The sequence below is a fragment of the Notechis scutatus genome, chromosome 8, assembly GCF_049901735.1.
Source record: "Notechis scutatus isolate UNSWTSFEM ecotype Mainland chromosome 8, rNotScu1.2, whole genome shotgun sequence".
In the NCBI taxonomy this organism is placed as follows: Eukaryota; Metazoa; Chordata; class Lepidosauria; order Squamata; family Elapidae; genus Notechis; species Notechis scutatus.
Window position 1 is genome coordinate 25,838,296 of NC_142016.1, and position 24,150 is coordinate 25,862,445.

A 24,150-nucleotide genomic window follows, 5' to 3' on the forward strand; every position below is an offset into this window, starting at 1 on the left:
CCGGACAGATAATGTCATCTTGTTAATTTATTTGATTTGATTTTTTCCTTTTTGGGTCTAAGCCCCCCAGAGTCGTTGCAAAGACAGCCTCTCGATCCAAATAACAACAATTGTGTTATCGGATTGAGAAAACTCCTTTCTGGTTCACGCATCCCTCTAATCCAGGGGTCCTCAAACTTGGCAACTTTAAGACCTGTGGACTTCAACTCCCAGAATTCTGGGAGTTGAAGTCCACAAGTCTTAAAATTGAATTCTGGGATTTGAAGTCCACAAGTCTTAAAATTGAATTCTGGGATTTGAAGCCCACAAGTCTTAAAGTTGACTTCTGGGATTTGAAGCCCACAAGTCTTAAAGTTGACTTCTGGGATTTGAAGCCCACAAGTCTTAAAGTTGACTTCTGGGAGTTAAAGTCCACAAGTCTTAAAGTTAAATTCTGGGATTTGAAGCCCACAAGTCTTAAAGTTGACTTCTGGGAGTTAAAGCCCACAAGTCTTAAAGTTGCAAGTTTGGAGACCTCTGAAGTAATCTATAAAACACCTTCTGCAGATTTCCCTCCTGTTGGAATTGTTGCTAGAATTGTTCAGAGTTCTAAGTTAGGGTGTCAGGAAGACAGCCAACATTGTTTGCTTGTGGTCAGGACAAACTATGTTTGGGATGAACCATCTTTGGCACCTCATTGGCCCGGAGGCCTCTGACTTTTGGCCGGTAGCCGTAATCTTAGTTCTGGTTACTGGGAGTTGTAAAAATAGTCCTTCACTTAAAACAGTTCATTTAAGTGACCGTTCAGAGTTACAACAGCAGTGGAAAAAGTGACTGTTTTTCACCCTTACGACCCATTGCAGCTCCCCGATGGTTATATCTGATCAGAACTCTTGACGCTTGCCAACTGACTCGTATTTATGACGGTTGCATTGTCCCCTTTTGCGACCCTTCTGACCACAAAGTCAACAGGGAAGCCAGATTCACTGAACAACCATGTGACTGACTTAACAACTGCAGTGATTCGTTTCGCAAAAGTGGCAAGCGAAGTGGTAAAACGGGGTGAATCTCACTTAAATATCTCGCTTAATAACAAAAATGTTGGGCTCAGTTGTGGCGTAAGACAAGGACTGGCTGGATATCCAATTTGGAAGGACCTGTTGTCTTTCCTACGAGAGTTGAGAATGAGATGGGTTTTGGTTTGCTCTCTCCTGGTTATCCCAAGGGTCTTCCAACTTGGCCAGTTTAAGGCTTGTGGACTTCAACTCCCAGAATTCCTGAGCTAACATGACTGGAAGGTGAATTCTGGGAGTTGAAGTCCACAAGTCTTAAAGCTGTCCAGTTGGAAGATCCCTGGGTTATCCTCTTGTAAGAGAAATTTGCATTCTGATTAAAAAAAAAAAGAAGAGCCCAAGAGGGGAATGAGAATCATGGCGTGATCCCACCGTTGCAATGAAGCTGATGGCATCTCCATATCCTAAACCTCTTAATGCCATCGGCTCTATGTGTGGAGGAACCGTCCCCCACTGGTGGGCGATTATGGGTCTTGGAATCCAACAGTGATGGACAACATTGTCTTTTTGCTGGAAGAGGTCATTGGCCTTTCGTACAACTCAGGGGCTTTTGGGGTGGGAGGTATGTTGGCAGTGCCTTGAGGTATCGCTGGCTGGTTCTTAAGGTCGAGATTTCCCCAAATACGATTTTTATTGAAGTTTTCTTGCAAGCTGGGAGGAACCCCTGAAAGAGGCGTAAAGGGAGCTTAGAGTCCAGTCCAGTATATAAGGTGGATGGACTTCAACTCCCAGAATTCCCCAGCCAGTATGCTAATGAACTTTACGATGGATGGATTTCAACTCCCAGAATTCCCTGGCTTTGTATGTTAATGAACTTTAAGATAAGTAGACTTCAACTCCCAGGATTCTGGGAGTTGAAGTCCACCCATCTTAAGAGTTCACAAGGTTGAGACACACCGTAAGAGAACACTGACTGAAGAAGGCAGATATGTGGGTCAGGTTTGGAGTCGAACTTAGTCCTTGGGGTATCTGTGGGATGAGGTCAAACAAGTCAAAATGGCGCCCTTGAACCACTGGACAGGCCACAGGCTCCCTTGCTCCCCCGCCCACTTCCCAAGTGATCCTTGCCTGCCTTCCCGGCAAAAGCCAAACCAGGAGGTGAAGCCCCTTGCAACTGCCGACACCAGGTGTGTGTGTGCACAACACAAGCTTGTTTAGTGATTTGCACACTGCACTTCCTTTGCTAATTGCCGGCTGATTAAGGAGAGGAGAAAGGGCAGCCCTGTTTAATTGCACGCTTGCGAATCGAGCATTGCCGTGTACACAATTCAGTGGAGCAACACCAAATTAGCCCCCGAAGGGGGTGGTGGTAATAATAATAATAATAATAATAATAATTAATAATAATAATAATATTAATACAGCTAATCCTCCTCGACTTATGACAGTTCATTCGAAGCTACACCTTCCCTGAAAGAAGTGACTTATGACCATGTTTCACACTTACGATGGCCGCAGCATCCCCGGCTACTCTTTTGCGACCTTCTGACCGAGCCAACCCAATGGGGTAAAACCAGGCTCGCTTTAAATGCCCGCGTTGCCGGCTGAACGACTGATGAGGGAGGCAAAGCTCGCTTAACATGCATCTCGCTCAGTAACCTAACTAGGGGGACGGGACACCCAATTGTGGCTGTAAGCCGAGGACCCCCTGTACCATTACACCAAGGTGGCGCCGAAAGGCGTGCCAGGCTGCCCACAGAGCTAGGCAAATGCCAGCTCCTTGCTCTCTTTGGCATGAAACCCATTCTTAAGTCTGGCGCCGTCTCCCGCCTGCCGCCTGCGATATCATTGCCTCTAATCCCAGCGTTTTGAGGAGGGGGCCTTTTGCGTCGGCAAGGAAGGGGAACCGGCTCCGATGTGGGCAAGGAGGCTGAGATTTAAGAGCAGCTGCCCCAGAGATGCTCGCATCCTCCGGTAGGAGGAAGGGGGGGGACATGGGACACCCAAAGTTGCACCCAGCGGTGCATTTGGTCCGATCTAAGTGTAGTACATAAAATCATCCATTGCAATGTCCTACCTGTCAATGAATACTTCAGCTTCAACCATAACAACACAAGAGCACACAATAGATACAAACTCAAAGTAAACCGCACCAAACTTGATTGCAGGAAATACGACTTCAGCAACAGAGTGGTCAATGTCTGGAATACTCTACCTGACTCTGTGGTTTCTTCCCCAAACCCCAAAAACTTTAACCTTAGACTGTCCACTATTGACCTCACCCCTTTCCTAAGAGGTCTGTAGGGGGCGTGCATAAGCGCACCAACCTTCCCTGTCCTATTGTTTCTTTTTATTTTACTTCTATGTATCCATGTATTCATAACTATGTTTTTACTTATACCTATTACCTTGTAAGCAGTTGACAAACCAAATAAAATAATAAATAAACAATAAATAAATAAATTTGAAGGGTTGGGTGGGGGAAGCAGGCGAGGGGAAAGGGGCTTCACTCTCAGCCTCTGCCTGCCTCGCTTTCCCAAGCTTTGGGTTGTGTGTGTGTGTGTGGGGGGGTGGCATCTGCCCCCTCCTGCCTCTCCTCCAGCCCCCTCCCCAGCAGCCCAGCCTTAGCAGCAGCAGCCCCACTTGGCAGAGGGCCCAGGGCTGTGCGTTGCAGCCACGGCGTCCAATGGCAGCGCCGTGTTCCCAGCCGAAATTAGCAAGCAAACAGGAAAGAGGCCGGGCCGCTGGTTGGCTGCTCGCAGCCTGCCCCGTGCCCCCCGCCCGTCGCTCAGCTCACGTAGGCCCGGCCTGAGCAAGGGGCCTCTGGGCTGCCGTCCAAGCAGCGTGTGTGGGGGGAGGGGGAGGTTGAACAGGAAGGGGAGGGCCCAGGCCTCTCCGGGATGCAGAGGGCACGGCGGTGCAAGCGGATAGCTCTCGGGCTGGTTGCATGGCACCAGAGCTTGCCAGGGTGGGTGGCACCAGAGCAGGCCGCCCCGAAATGTACCACCCACAACCAGCTGCAAATGCAGTCGCCACGGGGGGGGGGGCGGCTTCCAGGGTGGGTGGGCTAGGGGGCTCCCCAGGCTGGCATTCTGCAGAGACGTTCCAAGGCAGGACTGCCAGCCAGCCTTCAAGAGAGGCCCTCTTTCTACCTGGGAGACCCCTCCTCAAATCTTTTCTCCTGACTCTCACTGCTGAGCATGCATCTCTTGTTTCTTTGGGGGGGGGGGGGAATGGAGCAGGGGGGAAGAGCTTGGGAGGGGTGGGTGGGAAAAGCATAAGCTGGCTTGCCTGGTTGCTTTTTTTTCTCCCTTTCTGCCTCCAGCCTGTTGGAAGGTCAACCAAGGTTTTAAGCATCAATATTCGGAAATGTTTTAAAAGTGAGGCTGTTTCCAAAATCGGGAGTTTTTGCAAAGAGGGATTCTTTTTGGGGTGGGTGGGTGGGTGGGTGGGTGGGAGGGAAGCAGAGATCTTTGAAGTGTGGATTTCAGGTGGCGCAGGGAAAATCCCCAGGCTCCCCCCGGAGCACAGAATGGAGGAAGAGCATGGTTTCTTTATTCTGTTTGGGGTGGGTGGGTGTCTGGACTATGGATTCCATCATCCCCTTCCAGCATGGCTTGAGGAAGATGGGGGCTCCGGTCCACTTGGGGCTCTTCTTTAGACCTCCTCCCCAATCTGGTAGTGTTGCTCGAACTTGGACATGTTGGACATCAATGTGTGGACTTCAATTCCCAGAATTCCCCAGCCAGCTTAGAGTTGAAGTCCACCTATTGTCAGGTTTCCTCGCACGTTGGCTGGGCAATTCTGGGAGTTGAAGTCCACCTATTGTCAGGTTTCCTCGCACGTTGGCTGGGCAATTCTGGGAGTTGAAGTCCACCTATTGTCAGCTTTCCTTGCACATTGACTGGAGAATTCTGGGAGTTGAAGTCCACCCCTCTTCCAGTGGCCGCGCTTGAGAAACCCCGCTCTACATAGCCTCCGTCGCCCCCAGGGCTTGCTTGTTCGCTGCCGGCTCCTCCTTTCAGAAACCAGAACCGAACGGAGTCTCGTTTTGATAGGGCAGTGGTTGAAGCAGCTACGCCAGGCAAGCCTGGCACCTCCCGATCCTGGCACCGTCCGCCAGGACGCCTGTTTTTCTCGGTGGGCTGTAGGGGAATTTCTGTCCCGGCTCCTTCTGCCGATTCACACGCTGCTGTGTATGTGCTTGGCTTCCTCCCCTGGCTCAGCCTGGGAACAGGGCCTGGACGAGCGCCAAGGAAGAAGGTCTGCCTTGCCGGCCATTTGCATCCCTGGGGTGGGATGCGCTGGCAGCGCCCCTCCCCCCCCCCGCACCAAACCTCAAGACCACCCAAGAAGCGCCAGGTTTTTTCCCCCTTCCGGTGTCTGGCAGAGTTTCCGAAAGGGACCCGCTTCTGCCCTGGGAAGCTCGTCCGGGTGACTCAACCAGGGTGCCTTGCTCCCGCCAGCAGCCCTCTGACCCAGTTGGATGCGCGCCTGCCGAGAAGGAGAGGGCATTTCAGGCTGATTTCGCAGCCGGGAAGCAAATACACCAGACACACACACACACCCCGCACACGCTAGGTTTGCCTCGGTTGCTCCGCGGAGAACTCTTGTTAGAAGAGCTTGTGGCGGGCGGTGGTTACCCCCCCACACACACATCTATGCGTGGCACCTGTCGAATCCCCCCAAACTCATGTGCGCGTCAACTTCCCAAATCCGTCTCCCCTTAGCGCTGATGTGCCGAAACAACTGTCCAAGGCCCTGGCCTTTTGGCTTCCCGAAATACCCGCGTACCGGACGAGCCCAGATTCTCGGGCCAGCCCCTCTGCGGGGAGGAACGGTGAGATGGTCCCCTCTCCCGCAGGGAATCCTCAAGCCCCACATTTCTGTCGCTAAGCGAGGCTATAAGTGGGTTTTTGCCCCGTTTTACGACTTTCTTTGCCACCGTTGTGTAAATCAGGGGTCTCCAACCTTGGCCGCTTTAAGACTTGTGGACTTCAACTCCCAGAATTCCTCAGCCAGCAAAGCAAGCTGAGGAATTCTGGGAGTTGAAGTCCACAAGTCTTAAAGCGCCAAGGTTGGCTGAGGAATTCTGGGAGTTGAAGTCCACAAGTCTTAAAGTGGCCAAGGTTGGAGACCCCTGGTGTAAATCACTACAGTTATTAAGCGAATCACATGGCCGTCAAGTGGATCTAGCTTCCCCGCTGACTTTGACTGACAGGAGGTCGCAAAGGGGATCGCTCGGGACGCTGCGGCCATCATAAATACAAAGCCATTGTCAACCTTCTGAATTTTGACCACACGATTGCTGTTACAGTTGCGTGAAAAACGGTCGTAAGTCAGCGTTTTTCAGTGCCCTAAATGAATGGGCTGTACATCAAGGACTACCTGTGTTGTGCTTTCTAGGGGCCAATTTGCTTTCCTCTCGGTCACCGCAAGGCGAGGGGCCACACTTGGTTATGCCAAAAGGGGCTCCTGTGCTGTTGACAATGTCGAATTTCCACCCCAAATCCTGCAAAATACGGAAGGGAAAATAACCTCTTTGTGCCGGCATTAGTGAGCTGGATTTATAAATGGGGCTGCCGCGATTCCCACAATCTGGCACCGTGTTTTTCAAACTCTGGCAACTTTGGAGATCGGTGGACTTCCACTCCCAGCATTCCCCCAGCCAGCTGGCTGGGGGAATGCTGGGAGTCGAAGTCCACCGATCTCCAAAGTTGCCAGAGTTTGAGATCCGGGGAAAAGCTGTCCGAATCCTCCATCCATTTTTAAGGAATTGCTCCTTGAGAATCAGACACAAGGCAGAAAGGGCTCCAGAAATTCACAAAGGGTCTCTTTTGTTTGCTGACATTTTTCGGTCTCTGGAACAGGGGGGGAACCCTGAGCCCACCCACCCCAAAGGCGCAGCCAACTCCAGAGACAGCCGGTTGTGCCTACCGCTCTCTGTACCTCAGTGTCCCGATTTAACATCCCAGCAAACAGATTCAAAGCAGGCGTTGGCTTTCCTTTTCCTTTGGCAGCCTTACCCGGTTGCCTGCACCACACACACACACACAGACACACACACACCAGTGTGCGTTCAGGTAAAAAGGTGGCTGTACCCCTCCCTTCTGTTCGTAAACAGGGCTCTCCAGAGGCAAAGCCATAGGGCGTGGAGCCAGCTGGCTTGCCAAGAACATTGCGTTCCCGCCCAACCCAAACCAAACCAGGGGTGGCGGGGAGAGAGGCTTTTGTGTGGGTGTCGGGAATGAGGTGTGGGTGGGTGGGTGGGGGCGAGAGGTTTGGCTTTGAAGGGCACTTAAGTTTCTCCCCCCCCCCTCCACAAGATGGACCGGTGTTGGGGGTTGCAGGGTGCAAAATTTGATTTTTGAAAGCATTTGGAATCTTTCTGCGAGTGGTTGAATGGGGGGGGCGTTCTGAACTGGAGGGGGCCGCCCAGAGCATTGCAAAGATTTTACACAGAGTCGGAAGGGATCTTGTAAGTCATCTAGTCCGACCCCTGCCCGAGCAGGAGACCCTGCCCCTGTGTGTTTTAGGAGCGGTGCCCAAAGGTTGTACGAGAGAGTCTCTCTCTCTCTCTCTCTCTCCCTCTCTAATGAATGAAACTCTCTTCCTCCTCCTCCTCCTCCTTTCCATTCTGCCTCCCCTCCCTTCCCTTGTCTCTCCTCCCACGACCGACCGAGCAGCAGTTGGCATCCTTCCCTGTTTCCAGTACACTATGTCCTCAACTGACGTGGACAGAACAGCCAAAGGCTTTGCCAAGAGCACGTGCAGCAGGGTTCCTGCTTTGGAGTGGGCGGGAGCCGAGAGATGACACATAGACACACACACACACACACACACACACACAACACAGACACACTCAGATGGGAGTGGGTGGGCATGGCTGCGGAGTCGGTGAAGCTTCTGCAGCATGCTCAGGCTGAGCGAAACCCAGCACAGATGAGCTGCCGTCATCAGCTTGGTTGGGGGACTCTTGTTTTAGAAAAAGGGGTGTGTGTCACACACACACACACACCAGACTGAGCTTGATTTCAGTTCTACGGGGAGTGTTTCTCCCAAATTGCTTGGGCAGTGGGTTGGACTAGATTAGGGGGTTGCCAACCAGTGGGCCGGGGAGAAAATTTTGGTGGTCCGCAGAGAAATGTCACCCCCAAAGAACCCCCAAAGCAGTTAATCCAGGCTGTGCGGGAACACAAGGCTTGCGTCCCTTTTATTGTGAAAAATACGAGGAAGTGAGGGGAGGGGGAAAGGGCGGAGGGGGAACTCGCCCCACGCACCTCGTCTGGCCCCCGGGCTGCTTCTTTCTGCTTCTTTCTTCTTCTGCTTTTGGCTGCACGCAAGGAAAGCAGCAACAGTCTTTCTTTCTCTCCCCAAACTCCGCCAGAAATGAGTCTTTGGGACCCTGCAAGGCCTCCTGCTCCAAGAGGCTGCGCCGGCAAAGGCTCATTTCTGGCGGAGTTTGGGGGAGAAAAAGAAAGACTTCTGTGGCTTCTGCTGCTTTCCTTGCATGAAGCCGAAAGTCTCTCTTTCTCTCCCCTTGAGAACGGAGCTGGAAACGGTATCCTGCAATCCCAAATAAAGAACGATCGATCGGTAGGAAAACGGGGTGGGGAATTTTGCTGCAGACACTTTTTGGGGATTTTCCCAGGGTCTCTGGTCCACAGGATTGAAAATGATGAGTTTGGTGGTCCCTGAGGTCCAAGAGGTTGGCGACCCCTGCACTAGATCATCTACACGATCCCTTCCAATTCTGTTATTCGGTATAAAATCTTTGGAACACCTAGGCAAGCCCTTACGGCCCCCTCCCGGTTCTCTGCCGGTGGGGAGAGTGCCCCTAAGCATGCACAAAGTTTTTCTTCCTCTCTCACGAAGGTCAGTTTGGACTGCGGTGTGTGTGTGTGTGTGCAAATCTGGCCAGGTTTGGCAGGGTGTGTGTGTGTTCCTGGCACGGGGCGAGGGCCGTGGCATCGCTTTGCACCTTGCAGGACATTCCTCTGGATGCTCCAATCCTTTACAAAATACAAATAAATAAACAGCAAGGACGGCAGGTCACAGCAGCCCTCTGGGGCGCTTGAATCCTGACGATGTCAAATAAAAGTGAAATAAAGAAACAGGAAGGACGGCAGGACAGACCAGCCCCCTGGGACGCTCCAATCCTTAAAAATTAAAACTAAAATCAAAACGAACAGCAAGGATGGCGGGATCCACCCCCTGCTGTGGCCGCTCGAATCCTGGCGATTTAAAATAAAAGTTAAATAAACAGCAAGGGTGGCAGGACACCCCAAGCCTCTGAGAAGTTCCAATCCTAAAAAAGTCATTCTAATTATTATTATTTTTTTGGGGTGGAGGGGCGCAGAATCTGGATCTATTTCTAACCACCCAGGTGGAGAGCCAACCTGAGCTTCTCCATGTCTCGGTGCGGCTGTGAATGAAACGGTTTAATTTACCAAATGTACCGTACCGCCCCGCCCCCGCCCCTCCCCTCTCTGCCAGAAGGAGCCCAGGGTGGTTAGAAGGAAACCTTGACCCTGTGTGTTGGTGGGGCAACGGGTGGTGGGAAGACCCCAGCCCATATCAGAAGGGTTGCAAACTTGCCCATTGACAGAGCTGGCCGTTTCTCCGAGCATCGAGCATCGTTCGCTGCAGGAAGGCAGCTGTTGCGCCTTCCTGACCCCGGTTAGGAGTATCGTGTGGACACCCTCAGCCAAGCAAACTGCTCCTCTTCCTCCTCTGGCTGTTTTCCAGGGAGTTCCCCCCACTTATGTCCCCCCCCGAGGGAAATGTGGGGTGGAAACCCCCTGCTTGCACAGACTTGTGCAAAGAAAGGTTCTCCTTTGAAACCTCCCATTTATCGTTGAGAGCCCCCAGCCAGCTGCATCTTCTCATTCGCCAGACTGTCCTAGTTGAAAGAAAAGGAAGCCCTCTAGGTGGAACAATTGAGGAAGGGGCTGATTGCAGTGGCAAGGGAGGGAGGGGGTCTGTTGACATGCCAGCAGAGCTTTTTCTACCCACCCACCCACTTCTCTCCACCTCTCTCATTCTCTCATTTTCTCCATCTCTCATTCTTTCTCATTCTCTCTCTCTCTCTCCCTCCATCTCTCTCTTCTCCATCTCTCTCTCATTCTCTCTTTCTCCCCATCTCTCTCTCTCATTCTCTCATTTTCTCCATCTCTCTCATTCTTTCTTGTTCTGTCATTCTCTCTCCCATCTCTCTCTCCATCTCTCTCTCATTCTTTCTCATTCTCTCTCTCTCTCTCCATCCATCTCTCTCTCATTCTCTCTTTCTCCCCATCTCTCCCTCCATCTCTCTCATTCTCTCATTTTCTCCATCTCTCTCATTCTTTCTCATTCTCTCTCCCTCCATCTCTCTCTCATTCTCATTTTCTCCATCTCTCTCATTCTTTCTCATTCTCTCCTTCTCTCTCTCTCCTCATCTCTCGCTCCATCTCTCTCTCATTCTCTCTTTCTCCCCATCTCTCTCTCCATCTAATTCTCATTCTCATTCTCTCTCATTCTCATTCTCTCTCATTCTCTCTCTCTCTCTCATTCTCTGTCTCTCTCCCCCGCCCCCTTTTGCGGTTTTGTGCTAATCAGGGGGCAGCGGTGTGGCCCCCTGCACCGGTTGGTAACACGGCAGCGTGTGCGAAACTCCGATATCCTCAGTGGAGGGAGCACATTGACGTCAGAGATGCTAACGGAGGCTTGCAAGGAGATGCGTGCGAGCTTTTGCGTCGCCACTCGCTGACGAAGGAGGGCTCTCTGGTTGCGTGCAGAACATGTCCCCGAAAAGAAAAGTTAGGGTCCTCACCCACCGTAGGGCACCCGAATGTCGGGGAGAAAGAGGTGGGCGGGCGGGCGGGTGGGTGGCAGCTGCAAAGGGGACGGGCCCAAGCCCCCAGATCGTGCGCTCAGCCGCTGGGTCCCCCGTGGCTTCTCTGCCACTGCAGCGTTGTCCCTCTTCAGGAGATCTTGTCTTTGGAGCTGAACTAAAATTAGAACAAAGAGAGAGAGAGAGAGAGAGAGAGAGAGAGAAGGAAGGAAGGAAAAGGAGAGAGAGGAAGGAAAGAAAGGAGAGAGAGGGAAGGAAGGAAAAGAGAGAGAAGGAAGGAAAGGAGAGAGGGAAGGAAGGAAAGGAGAGAGGGAAGGAAGGAAAGGAGAGAGAAGGAAGGAAAGGAGAAGAAGGAAGGAAGGAAGGAGAAGGAAGGAAGGAAGGAAGGAAGGAAGGAAGGAAGGAAGGAAGGAAGGAAGGAAGGAAGGAAGGAAGGAGAGAGAAGGAAGGAAGGAAGGAAGGAAGGACTTGTAAACAGCTTCCAGGGCCGGTAGTGTCACATGGATCTTTGCCCGCAGTCTCTCCAAGCTAGATGATGATGACAATGATTGGAACAACCTTACAGGCTAGAACTTGAAACGGGCACAGGTGCAAACGAAAACTGACGTTTCAGGCGCACTGCATTCCCCAGCATGTGTTACTATACAGATTGTCCTCGTTTATGGAGGCCAACATTTCCATTGCCAAATGAATCATTTGTTAAGTGAGCTTCGCTCTGGGTTTATGACGTTTCTCGCTCTGGTCGTTAAGTGAATCCGGCTTCCCTGATTGACTTGGCTCATCAGAAAGTCGGCCGCATCGGACTGCAGCCATCGTAAATACGAGTCAGTTGGCAAACGCCTGAATTTTGATCGCACGGCCCTCAGCAGGCCGCAACGGTCGTAAGTGCAAGAAACAGCCCTAAGTCGCTTTTTGTCAGTGCCGCCAGGAACTTCAAGTGGTCACTAAAGGAGCCGTTGTAAGTCGAGGACTGCCCGTGTTGTACAATTGACTGTCGGTAAGTCAGAAGTCTCGGGATTATGCAGGATATGAAGCAGCGGCTGCTCCTGAGTTCTTCAAACGGCCGCGGTGGTTAAACGAATCTGGTTTCACACACACACCCCTTGACTTCGCTGGTCAGAAGATCACAGAAGGGGATCACACAACCCCCGGGACTCTGCAACCGTCATAAATGTGGATCCGTTGCCAACCAGCTGAATTTTGATCGAATGCAGCAAAGGTCGTAACTTTGAAAAACGGCCCCGTCACATTTTTCATTGCCATTGTTAACTTTGAACGGTCACTAAATGAAATGTTGTAAGTTGAGGAATATATGTGCTTGTGTTGGAACCTCGCTCAGAATTTGGGCATCCCAAGCAAAACATTTTGCTTCCAGGAGGATGAGGGGACTAGAAGCTCAAACGTACAAAGAACGGCGGTTGCAGGAACTGGGCCTGGCTAGTCTAGGGAAGAGAAGGACCAGGGGAGACAGGAGAGCAGCCTTCCAATATTTGGAGGGAGAGAAAGGAAAGGAAAGGAAAGAGAAAGAGGAAGAGGGAGGAAGGAGAGAAAGAAAAAGAGGGAGAGAAAAAGGAAGGAAGGAGAGAAAGAAAAAGGGAGAGAAAGAGAGGGGGAGAAAGGTCCTAAAATGGGGACGAAAACTCACTTAACAACATGCAATTAAACTCGATTTAGTGACTCACTGAACAACCCCGTGACAAACCAAGTTGACTGGGGACACAGCAACGGTCGTAAGTACGAGTCAGTGGCCAAGCATCTGAATTTTTGATCATGGGGGCTGCTACCGAAGTCGTACGTGCGGAAAATGGCCACGAGTCCTCCCCCTCTTTTTTTCCCCCCGGTGCTGTTGTAACTTTGCACAGTCACTAAACGAACTGTTGTAAGTCAAGGACTACTTGCAAAATAAAGACACTTGGCCAACCAACAACACAATGCCGACTTGTTCCAAAAACACACACACACACAAGAACCTACAGTTGGGGTGCGATAAGAGGCACCCCTTCCCAGCTGTTCAACTTCTGGTCTTCTGGTGGGACTTTCCCCGAGTAGCCGCAGAAATTTGGGGGCTCCCTTGCGGTCGTAGGTCGAGGACTTCCTGCAGCTACGGGGTGCCTGTTTACGGCTCCTGTGTGCCGCGCACCTGTTCGCAGGTTGGCACAGGAGGCTGGCACGAGGACAGCCCCGTTTTGGCGCCAGCCTGGCCAGCCGGATGACCCCGCGGTCAGCAGGCTGGCTACCGGCTACGCCTCTTTGCTGGCCCTTTGGTTTCGGGAAGGCAGGGGAGATCACCACTAGGCCACATGGCCTGCTTGTTGCCTCTTCTGTGCAAAGCTGAGCCGCAGGTTGATGGGCAGAGTGCCAGGGCACAGAAGCAGAACAGCCTGTACCCAAAAGGGAAGCGGAGAGGGAGGGATGGTGGAAACAGACCGTGGGAGGATCAGGAAGTACAAAGTCTGCCTTGGTCTGCTCGGCAAGCCAGAGATCGGCTATGTGGTGGCGCTGGAAGCGGGCGAGGGGAAGGAGGTGGTGCAGGTAAGGGGTCTCTCTGGGGCTGGGATGGAGCCCTCGGGGCAGGGCCTCCTGGCACATGGCAAACTTCCACCTTCCCCGCCTCCTATGGTGTTTGTGGGCACGGAGGAACCCATCTCTTGAAGAATCCCAGTGGGCCCATCAGCAGAAGGCTTCTGTGTCTTCCTAGAAGATGTGGGCTTCGGTGGACGTCCAGAAGATGTCCTAGAACTTGTTCAAGGCATTTCCAGGCCCAAGAGTCTCCAACAGAGCCAACCATTCGGAGCAGAAGTATGCCAGGAAGCTAAAAAAACAAACAAACTTTGTTGAAGTTCGGAGGTTCTTTAGAGATTTGAAGTGCTTTTGTTCAAGCCTCCTTGGACAAGATCTCCCTGGACCCCAACGGCGGTGAGCAAATTAGTCTTTTCACGGCGAGAGGTTCCTTTCTGGAATTTGTGAAGGCGGAGAGGGCTGGTCGCTAACATTTCTTTGGAAAACTAGACCTGGGTGGGGATCTCGGTCTCTCCCAAGACTTGGAAACATTGAGAAGAGAAAGAGGAACCCAAGAAAACGGGGGGAATGGGCCATCTAGAACAGGGGTGTCCAACCTTGGCAACTTTAAGACTTGTGGACTTCAGAATTCCTCAGCCAGAATTCTGGGAGTTGAAGTCCACAAGTCTTAAAGTTGCCAAGGTTGGACACCCTGATCTAGAACCTCACGGGGCTGGGGGAAGAAGAAATATGGCTTCCAGGAACCGGAGGGACTCCAAAAAAGAACGACGATTGAGGTCCGGGAGCGTGAAAAAATGTTAGATTTTGGAGAAGATTTGATGAGAGGGGAACGTTTCATTTCATCTTAATTCGGAAGACGGAGAGCACCGAGACATGTTGCCGGGAAGGCGATTAATTCGAGGAAAGTTCCTGTTTTGCAACCGTCGGGTGGCCTGCGCCCTCCCCTATTTCTGCTTACACGTCTCTGCTCCTCGTCACTCGATCTACTTGGGGAAAGTCCCACCAGAAGACCGAAAGTTGAACAGCTGGGAAGGGGTCCCTCTTATTGCACCCCACGTGTGGGTTCTTGTGTGTGTGTTTTTTGGAACAAGTCGGCGTTGTGTTGTTGGTTGGCCGAGGTGGGCGGGTGTCTTTATTTTGCAAGTAGAAAGAAAGAGGAAGGAAGGAAGGAAGGAAGGAAGGAAGGAAGGAAGGAAGGAAGGAAAGAAAGAAAAAGAAAGAAAGAAGAAAGAAAGAAAGAAAGAAAGAAAGAAAGAAAGAAGAAAGAAAAAGAAAGAAAGGAAGAAAGAAGAAAGAAAAAGAAAGAAAGAAAAAGAAAGAAAAGGGAAGGAAGAAAGAGAAGAAAAGAAAGAGAAGAAAAGAAAAGAAAAAGAAAGAAAAAAAGAAAGAGGAAGGAAGGAAGGAAGGAAGGAAAGAAGTACAGGCAACCCTTGACTTACAACAGTTCATTTAGTGACCGTGCAAAGTTACAACGGCGCCGGGGGGGGAAAGGGGACTCGTGGCTATTTTTCATACGTACAACCTTGGTAGCAGCTTCCATGATCAAAAATTCAGATGCTTGACCACTGACTGGTACTTATGACCGTTGCTGTGTCCCCACAGTCATGGGATCTCACCAGCAACGACCACGGGGAAGCCAGATTCACTTAACAAATGGGTTACTAACTTAACAGCCATAGTGACTCACTTAACATCAGGGGCAAGAAAGGTCTTAAAACGGGGCAAAACTCACTTAGCAAACGTCTCACTTAACAATGGAAATTTAGGGCTCAATTGGTGGTCATGAGTCGATTACCTGTACTCCTTCGTGCCAGAGATTTTTTTTTTAAAGAAAAACCACCTGCAGATTCAGGTGTGATGCAGGAAAGGTTGCTTTTACACACGGAGTAAGGCTAGCATCGGTGTGTCACACAGTCGGTTGCAACTGTTTGCATTTTGCTCAGGAAGATGGCTTCTTTATTTATTGTGGTTTTTTAAAAATATATATATATTTCTGCCTGGCCCTTTTTTCCTAAGTGACTCTGGATGGTTTGCATGTCATCAGTTTCCTCCTTAGTATTTTAGCTGTGAACTTTCTTTCTGAAGTGGTAATTTTCAGCTGAGTGAACTTCAATTCCCAGAAGTCTGGGAGTTGAAATCCACCCAGCTGAAAGTTGCCAAGCTTAAAAAAAACACCTATTCAAAAAATGTGTAATGTAGACCAAAAGAATGTCAATTGTTAGTCGCCTGTTTAATATACAGTTCTAGAGCCAGAAGCAAAACTCGGAAAGAGAACTTTAAGAAAACAACTGATAATTTCATACGCTGATTTATATGCGCATCCCGTTTGTGCTTTTCGTTATTTCTTGTGAGATGCGATGGGGAGGTGGAGGAGAAAGAAAACAAGAATTTGAAATGCCCATTTGTGCATTTGTTTTTTGATTTTTATCCTCCCTTTCCTCCTTCCTCCTTCTGTTTTCCCCACTACAACAACCCTGAGGGTTAGGTTGGGCTGAGGGAAGAGACAGGCCCAGAGTCACCCAGCTAGCTTTCATATCTAACGCGGGATTAGAACTCTTAATCTCCTGGTGATTGGCCCAAAGTCACCCAGTCAGCTTTCATGCCTAAGGTGGGACTAGAACTCCCAGCCTCCTGGTGATTGGCCCAAAGTCACCCAGTCGGCTTTCATGCCTAAAGTGGGACTAGAACTCCCAGCCTCCTGGTGATTGGCCCAAAGTCACCCAGTCAGCTTTCATGCCTAAGGTGGGACTAGAACTCCCAGCCTCCTGGTGATTGGCCCAAAGTCACCCATCCAGCTTTCGTGCTAAGGCGGATTAGAACTCTTAATCTCCTGGGATTGGCCCAAAGAAGCTTTCATCTTAATCGCTCCTGGTGATTGGCCCAAAGTCACCCATCCAGCTTTCGTGCCTAAGGCGGGATTAGAACTCTTAATCTCCTGGTTATTGGCCCAGTCACCTGGCTGCTTTTTGTGCCTAAGGCGGGGCTAGAACTCCCAGTTTCCTGGTCATTGGCTGAAAGTCCCCCAGCCTGTTTTCATGACTAAAGTAGAACTAGAACTCACCGTCTGCTGGTGATTGGCTCAAAGTCTACCAGCCAGCTTTTTTGATGCCTAAGGTGGGACTCGACTTCAAAGCCTTTTGGTTTCTAGGCCCGCAGCTTTAACCACTGGGCCAACCTGCCTCTCACCGAACCCACAGTCACCTAATGAACTTCCTGCCTGAGGGGAGACTCGAACCCAGATCTCTCTGCTTCTCATTTGGCGTGTTCCCTATTAATCCTGCCTACCCAGCAGTCCCCACTCACCGGTGACCGTCTCCTTGTTCCTCCCCTCTCAGGTCCACCACCGAAATCCGGAAGGAGAAATCGCGAGACGCAGCGCGATGCCGGCGCAGCAAGGAGACGGAGGTGTTCTACCAGCTGGCCCACACTCTGCCCTTTGCCCGGGGGGTGAGCGCCCACTTGGACAAAGCCTCCATCATGCGGCTGACCATCAGCTACTTAAGAATGCATAAGCTGCTGAATTCTGGTAAGGATTTCCCTGGGGGAGATCACAAAAACCAGGGAAGACCCCAAACAGACGTTCTCAGAATAATAACAAAGTGGGAAAGGGACCTTGGAGGTCTTCTAGTCCAGGGTGTCAACTCGTAAAGCATTCCTATGCCTCTTTTCGAGTTGCCATAAACAAGAGAGGTGGGGAATCTGAAGGAGCAGTACGGCAGTTTAAAACCAGAAGTGCATTCCACGCTTATCTTACAAAGATTGTAGCTAGGCTACCGGATCTTCTGCCCGTTAAAATCCTTCATTGGAGAATGTGATTGATGACACCCAGTGTCAGGGCTCCAACAAATCCACCCTCATTCAAATCAAAAGTCTCTAGCCGCATCTCAGAAAAAGTACCGTATATACTCGAGTATAAGTCGACCCGAATATAAGCCGAGGCACCTAATTTTACACAAAAAACTGGGAAAACTTATTGACTCGAGTATAAGCCGAGGGTGGGAAATGCAGCAGCTACTGGTAAATTTCAAAAATAAAAATAATTAATTTGGGAAACGATCTCACTATCATGAAAGGTTTAATTGATTCACTAACCCAAAAGAAGAAGATGATGATGACAGCGGGAGGCAGGAGTCACTCTCTTCCCTCCCTCGGAGGCCCCTGAGTCAGGAGTCACTACCGCCGGCGCGGCCCCAGTCCCGCGCCTGGGAAGGGAAAGGCAAAGCGCTTTTGCCTTTCCCTTCCCGGCTGGGCTGTTGGGAGTCGCTGCCGCCGGAGGCCGCGACTCCACACCATTTTTTTTCAGAGGGAATCTGACTCGAGTATAAGCCGAGGGGGATTTTTTCAGCACAAAAATTGGGCTGAAAAACTAGGCTTATACTCGAGTATATACAGTAAATTGGTTTGTTAGAAGTTGCCATGTTGGCCCGTGGCTGGGTGCAGCCGATACTAAATTACATCATACATTTCCCCCTTGACCCTGGTCTTTCCCACACACCCCCGGATGTATATTCTCCAATGGGACACATCCGGTCTCCAAGGGTCCATCACATCATGCTCTCCAATAACCTTCTTACGCTCCGACAACTTTGGGCTGCTGAGTTGATTATCTAGGCATTTCAAGAATGCCTTGTTTTTCCCCCCCTCCCTTTTTTCTGGCAGCTAAAAAGACCAAAGGAGTCTCTTTTGAGTTGACACCCAGCCTGTGAAGGTGCTTCGTTGGAAAATCTGATGTATGACACACCCGGGGTGGGGAAACAGGGCCACAGGTAAGTAAATTAACGTGTGGCAGAGTTGGCTTCATATGGGTCAATGCTGACATGTTGCTCCTCATAAATCTTTTGGATTCTTCTGAAGCTTGGCTCGAGGATTATGATTTAATTAGGGCAATCGCGGGAACCCTTGACAGCAGGGGTGTCCAACCTTGGCAACCTTGAAGACTTGTGGACTTCAACTCCCAGAATTCCTCAGCCAGCAAAGCTGGCTGAGGAATTCTGGGAGTTGAAGTCCACAAGTCTTCAAGGTTGCCAAGGTTGGACACCCCTGTTCTAGTCCAACCCCTGCTGCCGTTTTTGCTGCCATTTTCCAGCAAAACCATCCTAAAACGTGGCCATTTAATCTGCAGGATGCTGCAAACAGCCATCAAAATGGCCAAGCGTCAGAATTCTAGTCCCTCTTGTGAGAAGGTGGACTATCAGAAGTTCGAATCCAGGGGGGGAACTATCCCATAGATAGGCCCATTGGACGTTTGTACGAATACTAAGTGACTGTTATGTCAGGGGCTACCTGGAGTGGCTCTTGTCGTACTGCATGCAGAAAATAAATAAATTAGGGAGAACCACACGTTTCCAGCCCTCTGCCCTGACTTTTTTTGATGCCCTCCCCCCACTGCCCACTCCACTCCAGACATCTCTATCCTGTAATGTTGGTATTGGAAATCACTCTGAATCTATTATCCTTTCCTTAAAGCCATTTCTACACACTCTTGTTGAACCAGGAGAATGGCGAGAGCAAGTCAAAGCAGAGGAACAGGTGGATTCTTACTACCTGAAGGCCTTGGACGGCTTCCTGATGGTCCTGACCGAGGAAGGGGACATGATCTACCTCTCTGAGAACGTCAACAAGCATCTGGGTCTCAGCCAGGTGAGCGGGGGGGGGGGAGCTCGCACAGATTGGGGGGGTCCAACCAAAGGTGAGTCGGTCTGGACAATGGTTAAGGCACCTGGCAAGAAAGTGAGAGCTTGTGAGTTCTAGTCCCGCCGGCTGGGTGACTTTGGGCCAATCACTAGGAGACAGGGAGTTCTAGTCCCACCTTAGGCATGAAAGCTGGCTAGGTGACTTTGGGCCAATCACCAGGAGTCTGAGAGTTCTAGTCCCACCTTAGGCATGAAAGCTGGCTAAGTGACTTTGGGCCAATCACCAGGAGTCTGAGAGTTCTAGTCCCACCTTAGGCATGAAAGCTGGCTAGGTGACTTTGGGCCAATCACCAGGAGTCTGAGAGTTCTAGTCCCACCTTAGGCATGAAAGCTGGCTAGGTGACTTTGGGCCAATCACCAGGAGGCTGGGAGTTCTAGTCCCACCTTAGGCATGAAAGCTGGCTAAGTGACTTTGGGCCAATCACCAGGAGGCTGAGAGTTCTAGTGCTGCCTCAATCATGAAAGCCGGCTGGGTGACTTTGGGCCAATCACCAGGAGTCTGAGAGTTCTAGTCCCACCTTAGGCATGAAAGCTGGCTAGGTGACTTTGGGCCAATCACCAGGAGTCTGAGAGTTCTAGTCCCACCTTAGGCATGAAAGCTGGCTAAGTGACTTTGGGCCAATCACCAGGAGTCTGAGAGTTCTAGTGCTGCCTCAATCATGAAAACCGGCTGGGTGACTTTGGGCCAATCACCAGGAGTCTGAGAGTTCTAGTCCCACCTCAGGCATGAAAACCGGCTGGGTGACTTTGGGCCAATCACCAGGAGTCTGAGAGTTCTAGTCCCACCTCAGGCATGAAAGCCACCTGGGTGACTTTGGGCCAGTCATTCTCTCTCAGCTCAACCTACCTCACAGGGTTGCTGTTGTAGGGAAAGGAGGAGGAAGGTGTGTTGGATACGTTCACCGCCTTGAGTGATTTGTAAAAATAAATAAAGGAGGGATACGAAGAAATAAATAAAAATAAAACCGAGCCGTTCTTATGAATGTTGGATCCTGGAAGCATTTTTGGGGGTGTGTGTGTGTGTGTGTGTGTGAAAATTTAAGACAAAGCATCTCTTGTCAGTCTTTGGGAGGTCCACCCCATGCTGGCATTTTCTATTCCAATTTCAGAGGGGTCAACGTCAAAATTCCTCTCCCACCCCTGATTTTTGAATGGATCTTTTTGTTCTTCAGGGTTTCGCTTCCATTTCATCTTTCAGATGATTTCGAAGAGCCGGAGTCGGGTTGGGGAATAAGTTTCAGAAGGCCAATATTTCCCCCCCCTCCCCCTAGAAATGAATTGAATTCCCCTTTTTTGCTGAAATCTACTTCAAACGAACTGCTCTTGCCTCAAACGCCTTGGGCTTTTTGCAAAACTCTCCGATTTATTTATTTTTCTCCCCGCAAAGCAAACTTTTGCAAGCTTTTAAGTCTCCCCCCTCCTTGTCATTTTTTTTTTGGCAAAAGTTGGGTTTAAAGGAAAAAGAAGAAGAAATTTCTTCCCCAGGGAGCCTCCCAAATATCTTCAATTCCCAATCTGGAACCTTGACTGAAAAGTTTTGGATGTAGCAGAAGGGAAGGCGAGGAGAAAGGGGCTTTCGGATTGGCTGGCTCCGGGAGCCCCACCCATCCGTTGGCACCTGGCCGATGGGGGCATGTGGGCTGGCATATGGGGGGTGGGTGGGCTGCTGGGCGCCCAGCCTTCCTCCCGGCTCCTCCCCTCCTGCCTGCGTCCTCATGTGCCTTTTATATATATATATATATATACTGTCTATATCAGGGGTGTCAACCTTGGTAACATTAAGCCTGGAGGACTTCAACTCCCAGAATTCCCCAGCCAGCAAAGCTGGCTGGGGAATTCTGGGAGTTGAAGTCCCCAGGCTTAACGTTACCAAGGTTGGACACCCTGGTCTATATTATCCTGTTTGCTTCCCCAGCTGGAGCTGATCGGCCACAGCGTGTTTGATTTCATCCACCCGTGTGATCAGGAGGAGCTGCAGGATGTGCTGAGCCCCAGGCAGGGTGAGTCTCCCGTCGCCATCCTCTTCAAAGTTTTTATGGGGGGGGATCGCTGCATGGTCCCCTTTCCTTCAGCACCGGGCTTCTCTGATCAAAAGGAACGGGAATTCTGCAACGGGTGTAATTCAAATTGTAGGCTGTTTTCTTCCTCCTCCATTTCTTTCTTCTCCTCCTTTTGCTTTCTCCATTTCTTCCTTTTCCTTCTCCTTCTCCTTCTCTCCTGTTCTTTCTCCTTCTCCTCTTCCTCCTTCTCCTGCCCCTCCTCATCCATTTCTTTCTCATTTTTCTGTCCTTCCTTCTTTCCTTCCCTCCATTCTTCCCTTTTCCTTCCTTCCTTCTTCCCTTTCTCCCCTCCCTCCCTCCCTTCCTTCTTTCCATCTTTCCATCCTTCCTTTCCTTCCCTCCCTCTTCCCTCCCTCCATTCTTCCCCCTTTTCCTCCCTTCCTCCTTTCCTTTCTCCCCTCCCTCCCTTCTTTACATATTTCCTTCTTTCCTTCCCTCCTTCCCTCCATTCTTCCTCTCTTTTCCTCCCTCCCTTTCCTTCCCTCCCTCCCTCCATTCTTCCCTTTTCCTTCCTTCCTTCTTTCCTTTCTCCCCTCCCTCCCTCCCTTCCTTCTTTCCACCTTTCCGTCCTTCCTTTCCTTCCCTCCCTCTTCCCTCCCTCCATTCTTCCCTCTTTTCCTCCCTTCGTCCTTTCCTTTCTCCCCTCCCTCCCTTCTTTCCTCCCTTCCTTCCTTCCTTCTTTCCTTCCCTCCTTCCCTCCATTCTTCTCTCTTTTCCTCCCTCCCTTTTTTCCTTGCCTCCCTTCCCTTTTTCCTTCCCTCCCTCCCTCCCTTCATTCTTCCTCTTTTCCTCCCTTCCGCCTTTCCTTTCTCCCCTCCCTCCCTTCTTTCCTTCCTTCTTTCCTTCCCTCCTTCCCTCCATTCTTCTCTCTTTTCCTCCCTCCCTTTTTTCCTTGCCTCCCTCCCTTCTTCCCTCTTTTCCTCCCTTCCTCCTTTCCTTTCTCCCCTCCTCGCTTCTTTCCATCTTTCCTTCCTTCCTTCTTTCCTTCCCTCCTTCCCTCCATTCTTCTCTCTTTTCCTCCCTCCCTTTTTCCTTCCCTCCCTCCCTCCCTCCATTCTTCCCTCTTTCCCTCCCTTCCTCCTTTCTCCCCTCCCTCCCTTCTTTCCATCCTTCCCTCCCTCCCTCTTTGAATTATATCTGTGCCATTTGCTCCATGTTTCCAAAGCGAAACCAGCGAAAGCCTTCAATAATCTCCAGCCACCCATTTGGCTTATGCTCTTTTGAACCCCCAAAGCCAGGAACTGGGGCCAAACGTCCCCCCTCCCTCCTTCCATGAACCCCCCCGCCCCCACCTCCCTCCAACCCCCCAATATGTCCTGATCTGCGTGCGATCCCGGCTCTCCCCAGGTTTCTCCAAGAAGGCGGAAGTGAAGACGGAGCGGAATTTCTCCTTGCGCATGAAGAGCACGCTGACCACCAGGGGGCGCACCGTCAACCTCAAGTCTGCCACCTGGAAAGTGAGCCACTCCCTGGAGTTTGGGGGGGGGGAGAGAAACAGAAGCAGATTTGGACAGGGGGTAGTTGAGCCCCCTACCCCACCCCCCAGCATTCTGAAGGAGAAGAGGACAGAAGGGGTGCAAAACTCACTTAACTGTCTCGCTTAGCAACGGATATTTTGGGGCTCAGTGGCAGTCGTAAGTCAAGAACTCCCCGTAAATGCCAAATAAATGCGTTTATTTATTTATTCTGTAGAGATTCTCAGTCTGTAGAGTGAGTTTATTTATTATTTATTAAATTAAATATACATGCATGCATACATACATATGTATACATATACCTATAACTTATTATATCATCATCCTCTTTTAACAACCCCCATAATCCCTTACGGGGTGGAGTCCTGGGCAACTGAATGAAGCTTGAGTATTTACTGGCCGGATGCTCTTCCTGTTGCCAGTGCGGAGTTGTTGTTTTTTTCTCAGCAGATATATTCCTAGTCTGCCCAAAGTAAGAAATACCTGCCTCTAACCTAGAATCGAACTCACAGCCTCCTGATTGTGAGGCGAGAGCTCCACCTCTAGGCCACCACACCCCTCTTACAACTTATTGTACATAGGATTATTTCTTTATTTGTTTGTTCGATTCATTTCCCGCCCCTCTTGTAACGAAACCTCTCCCGGGTGTCTTTTTGGGGGGAGGGTGAATCCCTCTCGGCACCCTCCCAAGGCGCCAGCTGGTTGCCCCCAGCTTCCTCCCTCTTCCCTTCCAGGTGCTGCACTGCTCTGGGCACATGCGCTGCTATGCGCCTTCCAAGCCGGCCTCCGGGAAGGAAGGGGAAGGCGGCTTCGCAGAGCCCCCGTTGCGATGCCTGGTGCTGATCTGCGAGGCCATCCCGCACCCCGCCAACATCGAGACCCCCCTGGACAGTGGCACCTTCCTCAGCCGCCACACCATGGACATGAAGTTCACCTACTGCGATGACAGGTGAGCGGGAGACGCCCGGGAGACACGTACACACACCCCCCTCTCTTCGCCCACCCTCCGGGCAGTTGGGGAGGTAGCGACTGAGGGCGACACATTTCTGTCTGGGATGATGGGTTTGTTGATCTCGGCTGGGACGTTGTGCCAAGTGATTGCAACTGTGGTGTGTAGGATGAACGTGGCTGATGAGCAAACAGGGTCAAATCCACAGGTAAAAATCTCTCTCTTTCTCTCTCTCTCTTATCTATCTCTATATCCGTGTTTTCTCCTCTCTCTCTCTCTCTCTCTCTCTCTCTCTCTCTCTCTCTCTCTCTCTATATATATATATATATATATATATATATATATATATATATATATATATCCGTATTTATCTCTCTTTCTCTCTCCTTATCAGTCTATCTTCTATCTATCTATATCCATATTTATCTCTCTCTCTATTTATTGATGTATATATGTCCCTCACTTTCTCTCTCTCTTTGTCTGTATATATCCATATTTCTCTCCCTCCCTCCCTCCCCCCCTCTCTCTATACATACACACACACACACACACACCTGCCTCTCTCTCTTTATATCTATCTATCTATCTATCTATCTATCTATCTATCTATCTATCTATCTATCATCTAT

General features: G+C 50.5%; 1 protein-coding gene across 7 annotated transcripts in view; it reads left to right on the forward strand.

Annotated features, from left to right (window-relative positions):
• The window catches only part of HIF3A (hypoxia inducible factor 3 subunit alpha), a 49,437-nt gene that overhangs the window by 16,036 nt on the left and 9,251 nt on the right, over positions 1-24,150 (forward strand). For 5 of the 7 annotated variants that reach the window (XM_087971258.1, XM_087971260.1, XM_087971261.1 and 2 more), the window contains 5 exons: positions 16,680-16,870; positions 18,839-18,984; positions 20,953-21,037; positions 22,445-22,554; positions 23,307-23,521. In XM_087971258.1, coding sequence (XP_087827384.1) covers positions 16,680-16,870; positions 18,839-18,984; positions 20,953-21,037; positions 22,445-22,554; positions 23,307-23,521 — 747 coding nt within the window. Of the gene's footprint in view, positions 1-13,035; positions 13,357-16,679; positions 16,871-18,810; positions 18,985-20,952; positions 21,038-22,444; positions 22,555-23,306; positions 23,522-24,150 lie in introns of those variants that run through there. The other 2 variants (XM_087971259.1, XM_087971264.1) reach the window with 2 other exon arrangements.